The following is a 16775-nucleotide window of genomic DNA, read 5'->3' as shown; positions in this document are numbered from 1 at the left end:
CTAAAGCGCCCCCTGGTGGCTGAAGAAAAATTTACAGAAAAGCCACACAGGGCGACAAGCCGCATGATTCAAAGCGAGGGGGAAAAAAAGTAGTCGCTAATGGTCCGAAAAATACAGGAGTTTTTTTTTTTTTAATTGGAATTTTTATCTTTACTGGTGTCGATTGTTTATTTAATGCTTTCACATTGAACATAAAGTAGATTTGCACATGCGCTGTCCATGCAATCATCCAAGGTTGGGTTATTTTACAAAGAACAATCCCCGTCTCTAAAGCTTAAAGCGATGCACCCGAAACGACTTGCAGCAAATTAATTGCAACGACAATTAATTTGCTACAAATGCACACCACACTTTTCAGATCTATATTTCTAAACCCCGTATTATTTTTCTTGCACCACTTTGAGTTGGTTTTTCACTTAAAATTCCAATAATACAGGTAAAATACTGAAGCTTTTGATTGTAATGTGAAAAATATTCCATTGTCAAAGTGAGTTTATGTGTGTAGCTCATAAAAAACAACAGAATTTGACCAAAGCAGAACAATTACATAAAACAATAAAGAATAAAATGAAAGAGGCAATTAACAAATAAAGTAGACAAAATACCAGATCTATATGGGTCTCATATTCTGCTTCGGTCAAACGCCAAACATGTGGCTTCTAACTTCTGACAGACACTCTAGGTTAATGTGGAGTGCATTTATCAGTTTTGGTAAAACACCTAGAAATGTCTGACAAGTTATAAATCTCAGAATCTGATCACATCAGTCAATAATTGTTTCAAATCAAAACATTTAAATGTTCATCCAAAGATTAGACTTACGGAGCTACAGTTTGTTTTTTTAAGATTGAATTTTGCCTAAATTCCCAGGTTTTAATCCTGCTTTTCTCTGCCTAGGCTCCACAATAAAACGCACAGCCCAGCGCCTCACATGTGTGAGCAGCAGCTCACATGGACGAGGAACGCGAGCGGTAGATTGTCTCCTCTCAGCAGCGCTAAAAGCAGGCGTGCCGGGGTTTAGACGAGTAAGCCGGATAAAAGTCTTTCCAGGTTGATCTCTGACATTGTTTTCCAAGTGGCCAGCGCTTCTTCTCCATGCTGTGGCAGGAAGTCACAGAGGGGCCAGGCGAAGCCATGGAAACGAGGGCAGGGAGGAGGAGGGGGGTAGAAGAAGATGCTAGGTAGCTCAAGAAATTTGGCTGACCTCTACCAGCGACCATGTGACTGGTAAGCAGAGGATGTGAGGATTAGGGATGAAGGTATAAAAGCACAAAGCAGGCGATGTGTCTCAACAAAGTCGAGGAGCAAAACGAAGAAGCGGTGACCAGAAGCTCCGTGGGACACCTGCAACAACAACAGGTAGGAGCAGACCAGACCGATGCTAGCATTGTTTCCCCGACTGATGGAGATTTGGAAAGAAAAATGTCACAAAACTAGCAAAACAGTCGAGAGGAAAAGGCGACGGCAAAACTTTAAACCAAAGAGATAGAACTAGGTTTTTTTTTTTTTTTTTTTAACATTTGCTGCTTGAAATTTTTTAAAGTTTTAAACTGTACTACCAGAGAACTGAAAAAGAGAAGCTGGAAGTGTTTGGACTTTAAAAGGCTCATAGTGAAGCAGATTGACTTAGAAGCAGCAGATGGCTGATGATTTGTCCTCACATCACTGAGCCTCCTTAACGAGATCTCTGCAGTATTCTGATGGAGATTCTCCACCGCTATTTACTGATGCAGGTGGTGCTTCTGTTTGAGTTAAATAACAAAATGAAACGGGTTTTTTTTTTCACTCCCTACGGTCTCAGCAGTCAGATTAAAGGGGTTAGAAAGTATCTGAGGTTCTTTGTAGGTTCTAATCATCAAACTTGATAAATAATGAAACGTCATACTAATGCCAAAGTTAGAAAACCAAAACGGGTTTTGGGTTCTGCAGGTTGGAGGTCGGCATCATCTAATAAGAAAGTTTGAGGTTAAGAATGAAGGTTGCCTTCTGTTTTCACACTGAGAAGGACAATTAGTGGTCTGAGGATTGCAGTTGGATTAGAGCTAATCCATCAGGTTAGCCTAATCTTTAAAATCTGCCCTGATTGGCATTAAGAGTTTGATGGAAACAGGATTAAAGCCGGAACAGCAGAAGGCAGAGGCTTAAAAAATCTCCCCTTTGTCTTCCTCAGAAATGAACGCCAGTCCACCAGCAGGAAGCGCCCTGTCCCCTGGCGGAGCCGCGGGCCCCACCACTCCCAAGAAGGGCCCACCCAAGTTCAAGCAGAGGCAGACTCGCACATTCAAGAGCAAGGCTCCCAAACCAGGCCAGAAGGGGTAAAAAAAAAAAAAAAAACTCTAAAATTGTTTGCATTTTTTTTAATCTGAAAAGACACAAGAAAGCAAATCTGACGGTTTACCTTTCTCGCCTTCGGCAGTTTCGGCGACGACATCCCCGGCATGGAGGGTCTCGGCACCGACATCACAGTGGTGTGCCCATGGGAAGCCTTCGGCGACATGGAGCTCAGCGACCTGGCCAAATACGGCATCATCTAAGCCTCCTGCCTTCCTGAACCTCTCCTCTGTCCGCCCCTCCACACCCGGCCGCCTCTCCGTCTCGGCTCGGCAGGCCGCCATAAGGCTGCCGGCCAACCCCCTAACGCCCTCTCGTCTGACTACCTCATACTTTATTCCACTAAGTGGATATTATTATTTTTATATAATTATTAATATATGATACTGTTTACAGTATATGTACTTGAAATGAGAAGACGAGAAAAAACCCCACGAACCTTTTCCCATCCCAACAGCCGCATAGAGCAGTTTTCCTCTTCCGCCTCTCTTCCCTCCTCCTTCGGCCTTCCCGCGCGCTCCCTGCCCCTCTGTACCCACGGCACCGGATGCAAGCCAAACGCTAGCTCGGCACTAGCCCGTATTTAATGCTTCTAGCTGTATGTTAAAATGTAAATAACGTCTCTGCTCGGCACGAACCTTTTTACCTTCCTTTTGTACTTTCCTCCTCTTTTCTTTTGCGTCGAATGGTGTGTGAATGCATGTGTGTGTGTGTGTGTGTTTATTTTGCTCCATGTGACCGATGTTACCTTCAGCACCAAGGAGAGCGTGCAACATGCTGGAAGGGGTGAAAGCTACAACGCACTTTCACACGATCATGGAGGATGAACTCCACCTCCCTTTCTTCCTGTCGCTGTCTGAACCCAGTCCCCTCTCAGAGAAAATGAAGACAGAAGCTTTATGGGTTTTTTTTTTTCTGTGTTTGTACAATACTACAGAAAATGTACTGTGAACTGGTGTGTACTGATAGCTGCCAGTAAAGTGTATATTTTCAGCATTTGTGTCGGCCTCTGATGTTGTTAAAGCTAATATACCACCATTGGTTTGGTGGCATGTTAAACTATAAATGTTAGATTTTTCTTGGAATATAGTTACGATTGAGTCATTTCCCCTACGAAAGAGTAAGACAGAGAGCAGACTTTAAATGACTATTCTGTTTATTAAGGGGAAAAAGCCATCTGAACTGACCTTGTGTGAAACTGTATCTACTTGTGAAATCATCACTTCACTGTGATTAACCACATTTTCATTGGGTTCAATTTTACTGGAAATACTCAGACATGATTTCTACCAGACCTCAAGAAACAAATAAGAATGTCTAATTACATGAAAAATATTCAAAAAATCAAATATTCCTCTGATCTAAAGAAAATCAAGAAGAGATGACAAAAACAGTCATTGAAATCTGTCAGTCTGTAAACTGTACAGCAGATAAATGGAGAAACCATGGAACATTGGCGAACTTCTCAAGAGTGATCAAAATACAGAAATTACTCCAAGACTGCATCAACCACTCATCCAGGAAGTCACAGAAGAACCCCAACCATCTAAACTAATGTTTGCTAAAAACCAACAAAGGTTCTTCTCATTTTTAACAAAAACATCTTAATCATCCTTCGGACTTTGTGAAATTATTCTGTTCACTGAAAAGACAAAAATTGACCTAGATGTCTTTTGGCAAAAAACTAAAAGCATTTCACAGAAAAGAAAATCATGCCAACAGCCAAACATGGCAGTGGCAATGAGGTGGAAGACTTGCAGTATTTGATGGAGCTATGATTTCTGCTCATCAGGAGGTTATCCTACGGGATAACGTAGGATAACCGTCAGGACATCAATTTGTGACCTTAAGCCAATGAAAACTTGGGTTTTGGAGAACAGCCAGTGATCCATACCACACCAACCTCAAAAACAATAATAATAATTTTAAAAAAAACAATAAAAAAAACTTTCAAGTGATCTAATGAGTCTGGGGTTAAAGTTGCAGTATTTAACTCTTGTAAAAAAAAAAAAAAAAAAAAAATATTTTTTTTCCCATGTTTGTTCAGATTGTCACCATGTCCTGACAGTACGAGACATAATCTGTGAAAAAATCAACCTCCACCTCCACCTCCTCCCTGCGCTACCATTGCAGTCTTAAGAAACACACCACTCCCAACCAAAAACAACCAATCAGAGCCAGGAGAAGGGTCTTGGCACTGTCAATCAACCTAATGTACCTGCTGCTCAGTGTACAACTTACAACTTAACACCACAGAAAAACGGTTATCCACCGTCATGGGTGGCCATGCTAACGAGCCTTAGCATTCTCAATAGGCTCTGCTAGCTGTAGCGCAGCAGAGAGCACATGGAGTTTAACTGACAGCACTAAGATGTGCTTAGACTCTGATTGGTTGTGTCCTACTATAATTATTTTCTCTACAAGTTACATACTGCAGCTGTAGTTCGGTCAGATTGGATGAATGAAAACAACTCCGCACAGTAAAGTGAGGCAAAATTTGTCCACAAAGACCGATTGATACTTGTACAGTAACGCTTAATTTCTGCTGCTACGTCCAAAACTCATTTCAGAACTTTAAACATAGACCCAATACGTCTGAATTCCGCAAGTTATCTTTTTCTGATGTTGAAATTTGTTTGATGATCTGAAACATTTAAGTGCTTTAGTGCGCATGACAAACATCAAGGAATAAATAATGCTCAATGATACTCAGAGAATTGGAGCAACTTGCAGTGTTTTCTGTAAACAGCTCATTTACAGAACATTAGCTGCATCTCACAACATCCTCCTGCTGCTACCAAGTGAAATCACCTGAACAGGCTGTTTTTGTAATGCACAAAATGACAGTCTTTGATCATAACAACCTGTTAGAGCGTACGTTGCCCTGCAGAAACTAGTAATTACAGCGGCCATGAGCAGGTGTACATGGCCAGCGGCACCACTCGGTTATGCTGTGGCATTTAAAGGCAGCAGAGTTAGTAAAGGATCCATGGGTTCGCGGCTAACCGCCCGAACGTCCCAATACTGACATTTCCATCAAGCAGCAGGCGCTTCCCAGCTTGCCTAACTGTTGTTCTGGCATTAGAGCTACAGGCTGACTTCAGACCAAGTTTAACACGCCCTGAACGTACGAGCGCTGTGCTTGTACAGACATGAGCTGCAGTGTTTTGCAAGGACTCAAGAGAGACAAAAGTCTAAAGGTATTCTCTGGTCTTACTGCAACTCTCCCCGAGGCTAACGAACTGATTTCCAATGTTGTTGTCGTGATTCACCGGTAGCTCAGGCAACGGCTGCATCCCGGTGACACCGGGGGGCGGGGGGGTGAGTCAGTCGGACTCACCTTAAAGCCGTTCCTCACAACTCTGTAATTTTCACCCCTCCTGAGCCCATGTCTCAACACTCAACCCCAGACTCTCTGGTTAATCCGGATCGAGCGCCAGCGCCATCAGCAAATGGGATGCAAATTCTGATGGGAAACGGGGTTTGGATGTACGGAGGTGTGACTCCTGCAGCCAACACCGCTTCCAGGCGTACGAGCCCCACCTGGACTCTGAGGGTGGGACCCGAGAGGGGCAGGTCAGAGAGGAAGGAATGAGTCTGGGTGCAGGTTTCTGTTTTCTGTTGCTGCGAAGGCAAAACAATCCAGCCTGCGAGCGCATGACCTCACCACCTTCGTTTTACTTGGCGTTGGCAGAGATATGAGCACATAGGGCAAGATAAGAGCTGCATGGCTTCACACTGAGGAGACTCAACACCAAAGATTTCAAGAGCTCAAAAGGGTAAGTATTTATTATACATTTTTATTATAAATTTGTCCAGACTTAAACAGGAATCTTTTCCTACAATTTTAATAAAAACGCGTCAGCAGAGCTTTAGAATTTGACCTGAACGAGATGAAAGCATGGACCTATTGCGGCGCGCTACATGAACATGTTGGATTATGTTTTTATGCAAACCAACACATGCTTAAACTCTGAGCTGCTTAACTATAACACCCCAATTAATCACTTTAGTAAAACTCAGGGTTTCCTCAGAATTCAATCAGAAGACCGAAACAGGACAGTGTCAAGCTAAAATTTAAGATTTGGGCTGGATTAAATCCGCAGAAAGGTCATTTCTGAATCTCTGACAGGCAAACAAAGGCTTCACTTTACAGGCTGAAGGAAGTGGCGCTCACCTATCTGGACTGCTCATCTCTGAGCGCCATTCTGACATGCACAGAATTTAAATCTCAAGCGTGACAGACCAAATCAAATCAAGTTTGAAAGAGCCGTAATAAGATCTTAACAGGTGATCTTAAAAAGAGAAAAAGAGCATGAGAGGCAGGATCTGCGGATAAAACCTTCAGTTTATAATAACCAATCCTTACCACAGAATCTGCTCAGGTATAAATTCAAAATCAGTGTTAAATATCACACGCAGATTTTTGATTTCATGAAAGGTACCAGTTCCAAAGTTGATCTTCTGCAAGTACCAGTATGACCAAAGATGATTAGGTCAGGTTTTATTTGTCTCACACTGTGGTCATTCAGTGCTTCCAGCGTTTGATTAAATCAAGATAAGAAAGCAAGAAAAAGGGATTTTACAATTTAATTGAATCGGATTTGTTCTGAAAAAAGATATCAGTGAAATGTAGCTGAGGGGAAGCGTGTAGTGGGAGAAAGATATGGGCCCGAGAATTGAGCCTTGACGCACTCCGGCCAAAAATGGGACCTAGTATGAGACACTCACAGAGGTGCACTATTTTATTATGTAAAATCTGACATAATTCAGACATAGTTCTCCAGATTAGAGAACCAAATATTGTGGTCCACTGTGTGAGCATAACTTTTGTGAAACAAAGAAGTAACAGCAGCTAAAGCAACAGAATCTGTCGCTATTCAAACATATTTAGTATCTTTTGGGGTTTGTGCGTTTGAGGTCTGTTGGAGGCTTTATTTTTTACTTCTGTCTCAATCTTGGCTCCGTACTGCATTTGTGATCCTGCAGCTTTAGTCTGGGCTCACTCACTGCTCTGCTTTGTCCTGGCATGTTCGCACACTCCCTGTTCCTGCACTTTGACTGAGAAACCTATTTCACCTCTGCTGTGCTGCAGACTCTGTTGACTCCATGGCCTGATGTGCTTTTCTGTTGCAGGAACAAACTGCCACATCAAGAGAGAGTTGATCAAGAAAGGCCGAGCCCTCCTGTGGATTACAAAAGCCATCATGGCCGTTTCTTATACGAAGCATACATCTCTCTTCCCCCTGGTCTTCCTCCTCTGTGCCCCTCTCGCATGCCAGTCCCAAAACACCACAATAAACTCCACAACCACTCCCTCAAACATTACCTACCTGACGGGTGTGCGAGGCTGTGGAACTGGACTGAATCCTGAGTACAGGTACCTGTGTGACCGCCGGGCGGCATGGGGCATCGTGCTGGAGACCCTTGCCTCTGCAGGCTTCCTGTTGAGTATAGGTCTCCTTCTGGGCCTGCTGCTCTGGACCTTGTGCACCTGCATGTCTTCTCGGCACAGCCGCTGCGGCACAGTAGGGGGCTCAATACTCTCCATGTCCTTGTTCCTCCTGGCCACTGCCGGCATCTTCGCCATCACCTTCTCCTTCATCATCGGCCTCACGCCCCAGACCTGCCCCACCAGGGTCTTCCTCTTCGGGGTGCTCTTCGCACTGGCCTTCTCCTGCCTGCTGGCTCGCTGCCTCGCGATGCTGGGTTTCGCTGCCGCTCGAGGCTGGGGGGAACCAGGCGTGGCGTTGGGGCTCTTTGCCGTGCAGGTCATCATCTCCACAGAGTGGCTCATCATCGTCCTGGTGCGGGACCAGAAACCCTGCGAGTACAGCCAGAAGGAGTTTGCCATGCTGCAGATCTACGTGCTCTGCCTCTTGCTGATCAGCCTGATCCTGTCCATGCAAATCCTGTGCCGCTCCTGCTTCACGTACAGCTACAGCTACACAGGACCCACCAACCAGCAGTGGAGGGCTCAGGCTGCAACGCTTTTCGTCACCCTGCTGCTCTCCGCCTGCATCTGGGTGGTGTGGATCGCCATGCTGACTAGGGGGAACCCTGAGGTGGACCGCCGGCCGGTCTGGGACGACCCGGTGCTGAGCATCGCCTTGGTTGCAAACGGGTGGGTGTTGGTGATCGGGCACGGCCTGTCCCAGGTCGCCTTGTTCTGCAGGGGGGAGGCCACAGCGCAGGAAGTTCCTCTAAACTTTGTAGGCTGGACCAGCCCCAACGCCAACATTCCCGGACTGGAAAGCCAGAAGGAAGGAAAGGAAAACGGAAGCTTTGAGACCGATGGCGAGAACAGGAGAGGTGAGATGGAGACATGGTTAGAGTGATTCTCAACTGTGATTCTGTTTTCTATTCAGCAAATATTTATGTTATTGATGTAGCAGAAACAAAACTCATTAGATTTAATAGATTAGGAAATCTGTTAAATCTACTTAGATCCAAACTGCATTTGTTATCCTGCAGCTTTAGTCTGGGCTCACTCACCTCAGCTGTACAAAGTCCAAAGCATCAGGTCTAGAACTTGTTTATAATCCTGCAAATCAAGTGAGATGAAAAGATTTGAACTGAAAATTGCAGCATGTTTACGTTTTTTTAAATGACCAATTACATATGACTTAAATACTGGTAATAAGGTAAATCCCCATTTCAAAAAAATCCCTGTAAGACTCACATATTTCTCTGTCGTTAATGTGTCTTAATTCAATGAAACAACAACAGTTTGAAGGCTCAAACTAAAATCACAATAATATATATTTTTTTGATGTAGTACAGAGGAGATTAAAGTATAATATCCATTTACTAATTTAAATTATTTTAAAACATGCATAAGTATTCACACACTTCAAACTTTGTCTCATTACAATGACCAACTTCAGTGCATTTCCCTGTGATACAACACAAATTATCACGTGAAAATGAAATGGGACATAATTTTGACATTGTTTAAAAATCTGAGCAGTGTGGATGTTTGACCCACTTTACTTTGATGCCCAAAATAAAATCCAGTGCAAACAGAGAAAGGACTGATCACATAAAATCCCAATATTAAGTTGCACATTGAGGGCTGCAGATTTAAATTGAGGAAATTGTAAAAAAATAAAAAAAAATAAAAAGGGTGTAAATACTTTGTAAAGGAACTTCACACAAAAACGAACAAACAAACTTACTGAACTGAAGCAAATGCAGACGCTCCAAACATGTGATTCGACAACTTCAGAAGGGAAGAAAAAAATCCATAAAACAGTTTGCTTGTAATTTGAATGGCTGGTATTACATACACTTTTATGTTGTAGCAGCAGAGGGTTTTACATTTTATATTCTTCTGTCTTGGGTAGAGAAAATGTATGTAACTACTTCCTGCTTGGATTTTCTTGTGTGAATTGAATTACAAAATCCCAGAAGGTTTTATCTGAAAACTTTTAAAGTGTTAACGTTTGAAACCAAATACGAATATTTATGATGTTTTCTGACAATTTTTATATTTAACGTAGCCAACTATCCAAAATTAACAATTGTGACGATACTGTAGTTCGCATGGTACCAAAAAGCCCTGGTTTTCTCCTACACCCAGTAAAGCCGGGATCTGCTAACTGGCCCGTTTCCCCGTTCTCACACTCCTGATTTAAATAAGTGGGTCGTTACTTCTGTGGAAATCAATGTCAGGCTAAGGAGATAACGCATTCATTTGAATCAGTGGTATTGAACCGTGGACACATGGAAAATGCATAGAACAACGGCCCCTGAGGACCGGCATTGACCGCCGAGCTCAGGTCACTTCACTTGCCAACAAGTTTCCTTAATTCAAGATATTTCATATTTGCCATCTCTCGGGGTCAGAACGTAATAAGTTTACTTGCATAGAACAAGAACAGAGTTATTTCTGGCTTGCAGGAAGTTCTCACAAGATCCTACCTCTCTAATGTACATCAGTGTAGTAACCACACCCGCTTCAAACTTCTAGCAGTAAATTATGGGACACTGTATAATAAAAAAGTTCTGTCCATATGAATCAATGAGATATTTCTCAAAATATCTTCATCCAAACGTTTAGTTGCTCCTCCAGGCCTGCATGTGGCGATGGAACCAAATTGCTGAAACCCACAAAAAAATAAATAAATGCTGCATTTGATGTGGTTGGGGATGAGCATTAGCTTACCACACTCTCAGTGTTTCCCCAACTCTTTTCCTCAAGGCATCATTGCTCTGCATGTTTCAGATGTTTCGCTGCCTTAACACTCCTGGTTCGGATGACTGCAGATCAAGAAAAGCCTGTTAGTCAGCCATCAAGTGATATCAGGTGTGCTGAAGCAGAAAAACACCTAAAACATGCAGGGAAGAGAGCTTTAATGACCGGGATTGGGAAACATTGGGTTAGAGGTCAGGCTATGACATCACCATCATTTGCCAATAGTTGGTGTCAAATATTAGCCAACTGTGCAGAAATCAGAGGGATTAAAAGAGCTAATTAAAAGATTTTCTTGGGAAATGTATAAAATGCTAAACAGTCATTAATTATATAAATATTTTGGGGCCCAAGCACATCGCTCTGGTGAGCCCCGCTAAACTATGGCTCCATGTAAATCCGTAGCAATGAGGTTATGACCATTTATTCTCTACAATCAGGATAAAAAAACTGCAGATTGGAGATGTTTACTGGGGTTTTTTTTTAAGAAACTTCATTTTTCATATTCCTGATTTAATATATTTTACTCCGTTTACCTAAGAGTTTTCTAACAGTAAGTGGAAAAATCTTTATTTGCATAACACCAATCAAACCTTTCTTCTTGCCAAGCAGCTTTTTGTAGTTTCCACTGGTATTTTGATCATTTATGTCTGGTGATGAGCTCATAGTTTTGAAATTCAGAAGGCCTCATTGCCATCACCTTAATCTTTAGCTCTCTCCACAGATTCTGTCTCAAATTGTGTCCAAACTCTGGTTAGGTTGCTCCAAAATGGACAGAAGAGACTGTCCAAATTAACAGTCTCTTCTGACTGGTCAAATAAAAAGTGAATAATAAGTAAATAAAAAGTTAATCCAGGTCCAGACCTGGTCAATACAGCTTTCAGTCTTTTCCCTTCCAGATTCTGAGAGAATCTTGTCCCTGCACTGGGCTGCTGCTGTGAATGGTTATCATCCTCCTGTGAATGCAAATAGCCCTACCTGTGGTAACCTTTATGGCATGATTATGATTTATGACATACAGAAAGTATTAAATATGAAAATATCTGCCATAAAAAAAGCAAAAAGCTATTTTGTACTAGGAGATTCTAAATCTGAGTGTATGTGGGCGTTGAGGGGTATGTTTTCCTTGAGGAAATAGATTTTTCTGCTGATAAAAGCTGCAAGAAACAGAGCAAAGATTGAGTCTGGGCAGGTGAATGTGCCATCATTCTGCTCAGGTCGCACTGTGTATCTTTATGATGAACTGCAAACGCTGACCTGATTCTTCCCAAACTGCATCATGTCTCCTCCCCCCTCAGGCAGGAGAGCTGAGCCAGCGCTGCGATCCCCCTACGAATCAGGCTTCTCCATGACGGTAAAAAAAAAAACATTTTCCACATTTCCACCCTGAGACTTTCTACCTCAGCAGCTCAGCAATGCAATAAACTTAATGAACACACCGCTTACCCAGAGCATCACCGTGTCTTTCAGGAGATCGACCCCAACAAGGATTACACCATCCCTCGCCCTCAGACCACCAACTTCAATCAACCCTATGACGAATACTATGGAGAAGAATAAAAATACATCACGGCTCACCAATGCACATGCAGAAAATCCACCGCAAGACCAAAGGGTCATGGACGTTTATATGTGCAAATGTAAATATTGTTGGTGTTTTGTTTCGTAAGATGAAATGCTTCCGTAAGTGAAATGGGAATCAGACGTCTGACGAGGTCGGATGGAGAGCAGAGGAATCGAGTCTCTGTCATTATATGTGGTCACGTTCTGTCCTGATCAGAGATGTATATAAAAGCCCCCCTGAGGTGAAAAAGGAGGCGTGAAACCATCACAGCAAAGGTGCCAAAAGCGGGTTGTCAGACAGGAGAAAGGCCAACGGATGAGATGAAACCGTGAGGTGGGATCTGAGAGACGGGATGAGATCAGATGAGATGAGATGAGATGAAACGGACGACAGGACAGGACTGAGTGTGCCATTACAGACTTGCATCCTCTCACTGAGATTTACAGTTTTGCTGTTCTGTGGTTGTTCCTGCACAAGGTAGATTAAGTAGATGTGCACCGATTGCATTTTTAAAAAGCCTGACCTGTTAATTTTTTTTTTGGCTGGAAGTTGCTAAATATAGTGATAAAGTCACGAACTTGGTAACAGTGGGGTGACTATTGTTAATTGGTGGATGAGATCACATGTACCGTCCGTTTGCCCAAAATTAAGAAAATTGGGGTGGATTTCAGGGTGAAGCCCTGAAATTAAGATTACACCGAAAGATGTCTGCCGATAAGTTGCAATTTCTATAACATATAAAATATTTTGTCAATAAAAAGTTATTTTACAGAGGCTCAGTTGCACTATGCACACAGGCTCAGATGTGGTCATTAAAAAGGTAATTCAATTCAAGTGAAATCCATTTAATATCACTGAAATATAGGCAGATTGACATTTCAAACATTTAAGTCTTATTGACTTACAGCTAATGAACATAATTTAATTGATCAGAAAATAATAGCAAAGCACTTAATTACAAAAGGCCAAGTGTGCAGTGCAGCTACTGTACAGCAGGACAAACCTTCCAGTAAAAACCTGATCTCATGTCATTTTAATTTCTGATAAACTTCATTTTGTTCTTTCATTAGCTTTACACCATACTCAAAAAATTAACAGCAACTAACACTTGGAGGGGGTGAAAAAATCGGTGTTTAATGAAACAAGTTTTACTGGGTTTTTTTTTTCCTCTCAAACACGTTGTAGTGTCACAGTTTGACCACCAGATGGCGACATACGGGCATTTCAAGGAACTACAGGGGAACAGGAACCGCTATTAGAGTGCAGCTATCGCATTACTGACAGAAAATTCCATCATAGCGACCAACTAAAACAGCATAGAGGGTGATTTAAATGAAATAATCGCATTTTTCCCTCCACTGAGAACCGCAGTGATTTATTCCACACTAGGGCCAGCTCCTAACCTCAATAAACCAAATCCCTCGTACGACCCACCTCTTCTTTATCAGATGCTCTTCAATCTATTCTTCCAATTACCCCAACTTCAATTACTCAGAAAAGCACGTGGCATCAAATTGGCAATTGGCCTCTCGTGCATTAGAGCAATTAGCAAGTATATGAGGTTTCCTGCCACATCCAACCCATTTACGGCCATTAGCTCCACATGCAATTAAAGCTCGTTCCAGATTGTTTCCCCCTTGGCAGCGATGAGAAAAAGTTTGGAGGTGTTTGGAGCCGCTTATCGCTCAGAGGATTTCGGTCCGGGGGACACAAGCAGAGACGGGAACGCCTCTGCAAGTCGAGCCAGCCGCTGTAATCCAGTGCAATTGCTGCTTCCATCAATCATCTCGGCTTGCGGAAGCTAAAGTTCCCCATTTTCTGACCGACAACCCAAAGTAGCGCTAATTCAACATATTTTTCACTCAAGTAAAACTGAAATTACTGGAGTAAAAATGAAGTTTGTAAAATACAAAAAGCTGCTCAAGTAGGGTAATATTTTTAAATTACGCAATTGGGCAGACAAATATATAAAGTGCAAATTATTTTTTAAAACAGAACGAGAAATTTAGATAAACAAAATATAATCACAAAATAATTGCTAAATATTTCAGTTGCGATACTTCAAATTAAATATTACCCAAGTAAAAGTAAAAAATGCAATGCAGTGCTGTAAAACTATTCCTTCCTAAAAAGTATCTCCGCGCCCCCCCTCCCCCTCCCCAAAAAGTCACTCAAATAATTGTAGCCAGTTGCTACTCACCTTTCTGGAAAGTTATTGGCGCAATTAAAAGTTTTCTAATTAAGTGTTACAGTTCCCCATAATGTTTAAACAAAACCTGTTTTTTTTTTTGTCTTTAAAAATAAATTTGCACTTCACCATGATAGAAAAGCTAGTTAGTTCTCGTTAGCATCGAGTTAGAGCATAATGAAGATTTGTCTGTGTGCGACTCAAAACGACAAATATATATATATATATATATATATATACAACTAGAAATACAAAATTAAGTCAAATCATCCTTCCGTGACAAAATATAGCGTATTCAAAACCAAATTACATTTTTAGAAATTCATTTCACATTTTGAGGCTTTAATTTTAATACGAATTTAAGACTTTTTAACGACATACGTACAACCTAAATGATCTGACATATTCCATTACAGTCTATTATGTCCCGGTCTATCACATAAAATCTACGGGTGCACCGATTGCTGTGTTCTGGCCGATCATGATTTTGAAAAAGTCCGACGTAGAGATAGTTTTTTCGCCTCTGAAAAGTTGCTAAATATGCAGGCATAACCTGGTGGACCGTCAGTCAAATGTCTCAAGTCTTGCCAAAGCAAAAGGGGTCAGTGGTTAATTTTCAGACCTTTCCTGAGGTAGATGAGATCGGTTTCACATGCAAGTATCGGACGATCTACCAAAATGAAGGAAATCTGTGCCGATCAATTGGTGCACCACAAATAACATCAGAATACAGATTGAAGTGTGCGGTTGTGATATTTCTGCAAGGCGACAACCAAAACTACACGTGAGAGAAGACATGAGAGCATCCGAAGACCAGAATAAAAACCAAACAGTTTATTTATTATATACATTCAATAATAATGAAGAGAATAAACAGAAGGCAGACACAAGGCTGGCAAAATAAAACATCATGAGAAAATACACTTATTTACTTTCACTTATTTAAAAAAAATCACTTGGATAAATGAGCTTTTAAGAGCATGTGACATAGAAAAGAAACCTTCACATGCAATTCAAACCCATTTATTAACTGCTGTACACAGACTCCCACTGGGCTGGCGGCTGGCTGGCTGGATAGGAGAACTTTTGCTTCCTTCGCATCAATCCGTTTCTTCTTTTATTAATTTTTTTTACGCTTTCCAAATACAATTTGCCCCAATTAGCAGATATGAGAACAAGCAAACACCTCATGCCCTCGAAACAACGGCTGCGGGGATCCCTCCCTCCGTGTGCCAGAATCCGACCTCAGATGAGTTGGAACCGAATTGAACTATTCATCCAAAACGACTGGAAGTTCACCATGACGACAGAGGCACAGGCGAGAGATCCTCCTCACCAGATTAACGCGGAGCGCTCCTGTCGCCTCCCGTTGAGCCTTAAACACTTCACCCCGGACCCTCCCTAACATTCCTCGTCAGTCTCGTCGCAGCGCATCGCATCGCAAAAGCTCTCCCCACTCCCTGCACCGTAAACACTCCCGTCCTCCTCCAGCACTAGGATTTGAATTCATGCACAAATAATAATAATAAAAAAAACAAAAACGAAAAAACAAGACTGACAACTTTCCTCTCTCGCAAGAGCATGCATAGCAACACTTCTGATAATACTTGTAAGGAACAGAAAGACAAAAAAAAAAAGAGGTAATGCTCGTTAAGAAATACTCGTTGGACCTACTGCACACGGTTTTCACAATCATACGAGAAAAACAGAAAACACGGCACATCACGCGTCGCGCTGGTACCAATCCTATGGAGCGCCAGCAGGGTCATATACACGTGAACATTTTGCGTTACTTTGGCGCGTATGCAACGTGGAAACGACGTGTAAAGTAAATGATGGACATGCGTCGAATGCGCGTCAAAAAGTCACGTAAACACGTATTGTGTTGTTGACGTGATGCCAACACGTACTTTACGCGTGATATTTTGATGTATACTCAATGTGTAAACATTGCGTACTTTGTACGTTTAGGTGTCGTAGGAATGCAGGATGTTCAGACGTATACGATCCTCCCCCGGCCCCACGCTGTCATTCTGTCAGCTGATGATTGACGGACGCCGCTTCTCGCCTTCACCGCCCACGTGCCGTTTCATCGTTCACGAAACGCGGACGGCATTGGACCCGTTTCTACCTGCTCCGATTTCCTTCGTCTACACATCTAACGCTGCGTTCGTGTGCCCCCCCAGAAAAAAAAACAAAAAAATAAACCTCAATAAATTAAGGGTGAGAAGCAAATTCAAACCATGTTCACTGCAACCTTTAACACTTTTGTCGTTTTTGCCTCGATGACGTTTCTCCCCTACAGCTGCAACCCGCTGGGTAAATATTGCAAAAGTAAAAGCCTTTAAAAAACAACAGAAAAAAAAACACAGAAGAAATACATCAGGACCAAAAAAAAAAAAAAAAAAAAAAAAAAAAATGGGTGTTTTTTTAAAAAAAAAAAAAAAAAAAAAAAAAAAATTTTGGAAACCCAAAAAAACGAAAAGCAAAAAAAAAGC

General features: G+C 42.0%; 2 protein-coding genes across 4 annotated transcripts; both read left to right on the top strand.

Moving 5' to 3' along the window:
* The first annotated feature begins 1235 nt into the window (after positions 1 to 1235).
* Positions 1236 to 2554, top strand: pde6hb (phosphodiesterase 6H, cGMP-specific, cone, gamma, paralog b). The gene is made up of 3 exons (XM_015058254.1): positions 1236 to 1359; positions 2171 to 2315; positions 2417 to 2554. The coding sequence occupies exons 2-3, from the start codon at positions 2173 to 2175 to the stop codon at positions 2532 to 2534; spliced, it is 261 nt and encodes an 86-aa protein (XP_014913740.1). The 5' UTR covers positions 1236 to 1359; positions 2171 to 2172; the 3' UTR covers positions 2535 to 2554.
* Positions 2555 to 5671: 3117 nt separating this feature from the next.
* On the top strand, positions 5672 to 12863 carry LOC106963376 (retinoic acid-induced protein 3). 3 transcript variants are annotated; one of them, XM_015058253.1, is made up of 5 exons: positions 5672 to 5907; positions 6026 to 6110; positions 7468 to 8643; positions 11824 to 11879; positions 11996 to 12863. In XM_015058253.1, the coding sequence occupies exons 3-5, from the start codon at positions 7539 to 7541 to the stop codon at positions 12083 to 12085; spliced, it is 1251 nt and encodes a 416-aa protein (XP_014913739.1). In that variant the 5' UTR covers positions 5672 to 5907; positions 6026 to 6110; positions 7468 to 7538; the 3' UTR covers positions 12086 to 12863. The 3 variants fall into 3 exon arrangements, with proteins under 3 accessions (XP_014913739.1, XP_014913738.1, XP_014913737.1); XM_015058252.1 differs by having other exon boundaries at positions 5672 to 6110; XM_015058251.1 differs by lacking the exons at positions 5672 to 5907; positions 6026 to 6110 and having other exon boundaries at positions 6148 to 8643.
* Positions 12864 to 16775: the final 3912 nt, after the last annotated feature.

Source organism: Poecilia latipinna, unplaced genomic scaffold, assembly GCF_001443285.1.
Source record: "Poecilia latipinna isolate Pla-1442-1.1 unplaced genomic scaffold, P_latipinna-1.0 Scaffold1527, whole genome shotgun sequence".
Taxonomy (NCBI): Eukaryota; Metazoa; Chordata; class Actinopteri; order Cyprinodontiformes; family Poeciliidae; genus Poecilia; species Poecilia latipinna.
This window is presented reverse-complemented; position numbering and strand designations above follow the sequence as displayed.

Coding starts and splice junctions, on each gene's coding strand:
- pde6hb (XM_015058254.1), top strand. CDS start 2,173: ATGAACGCCAGTCCACCAGCAGGAAGCGCCCTGTCCCCTGGCGGAGCC. Junction 2,316..2,416: donor CCCAAACCAGGCCAGAAGGG/GTAAAAAAAAAA, acceptor CGCCTTCGGCAG/TTTCGGCGACGACATCCCCG.
- LOC106963376 (XM_015058251.1), top strand. CDS start 7,449: ATGTGCTTTTCTGTTGCAGGAACAAACTGCCACATCAAGAGAGAGTTG. Junction 8,644..11,823: donor CGATGGCGAGAACAGGAGAG/GTGAGATGGAGA, acceptor CTCCCCCCTCAG/GCAGGAGAGCTGAGCCAGCG. Junction 11,880..11,995: donor AATCAGGCTTCTCCATGACG/GTAAAAAAAAAA, acceptor CGTGTCTTTCAG/GAGATCGACCCCAACAAGGA.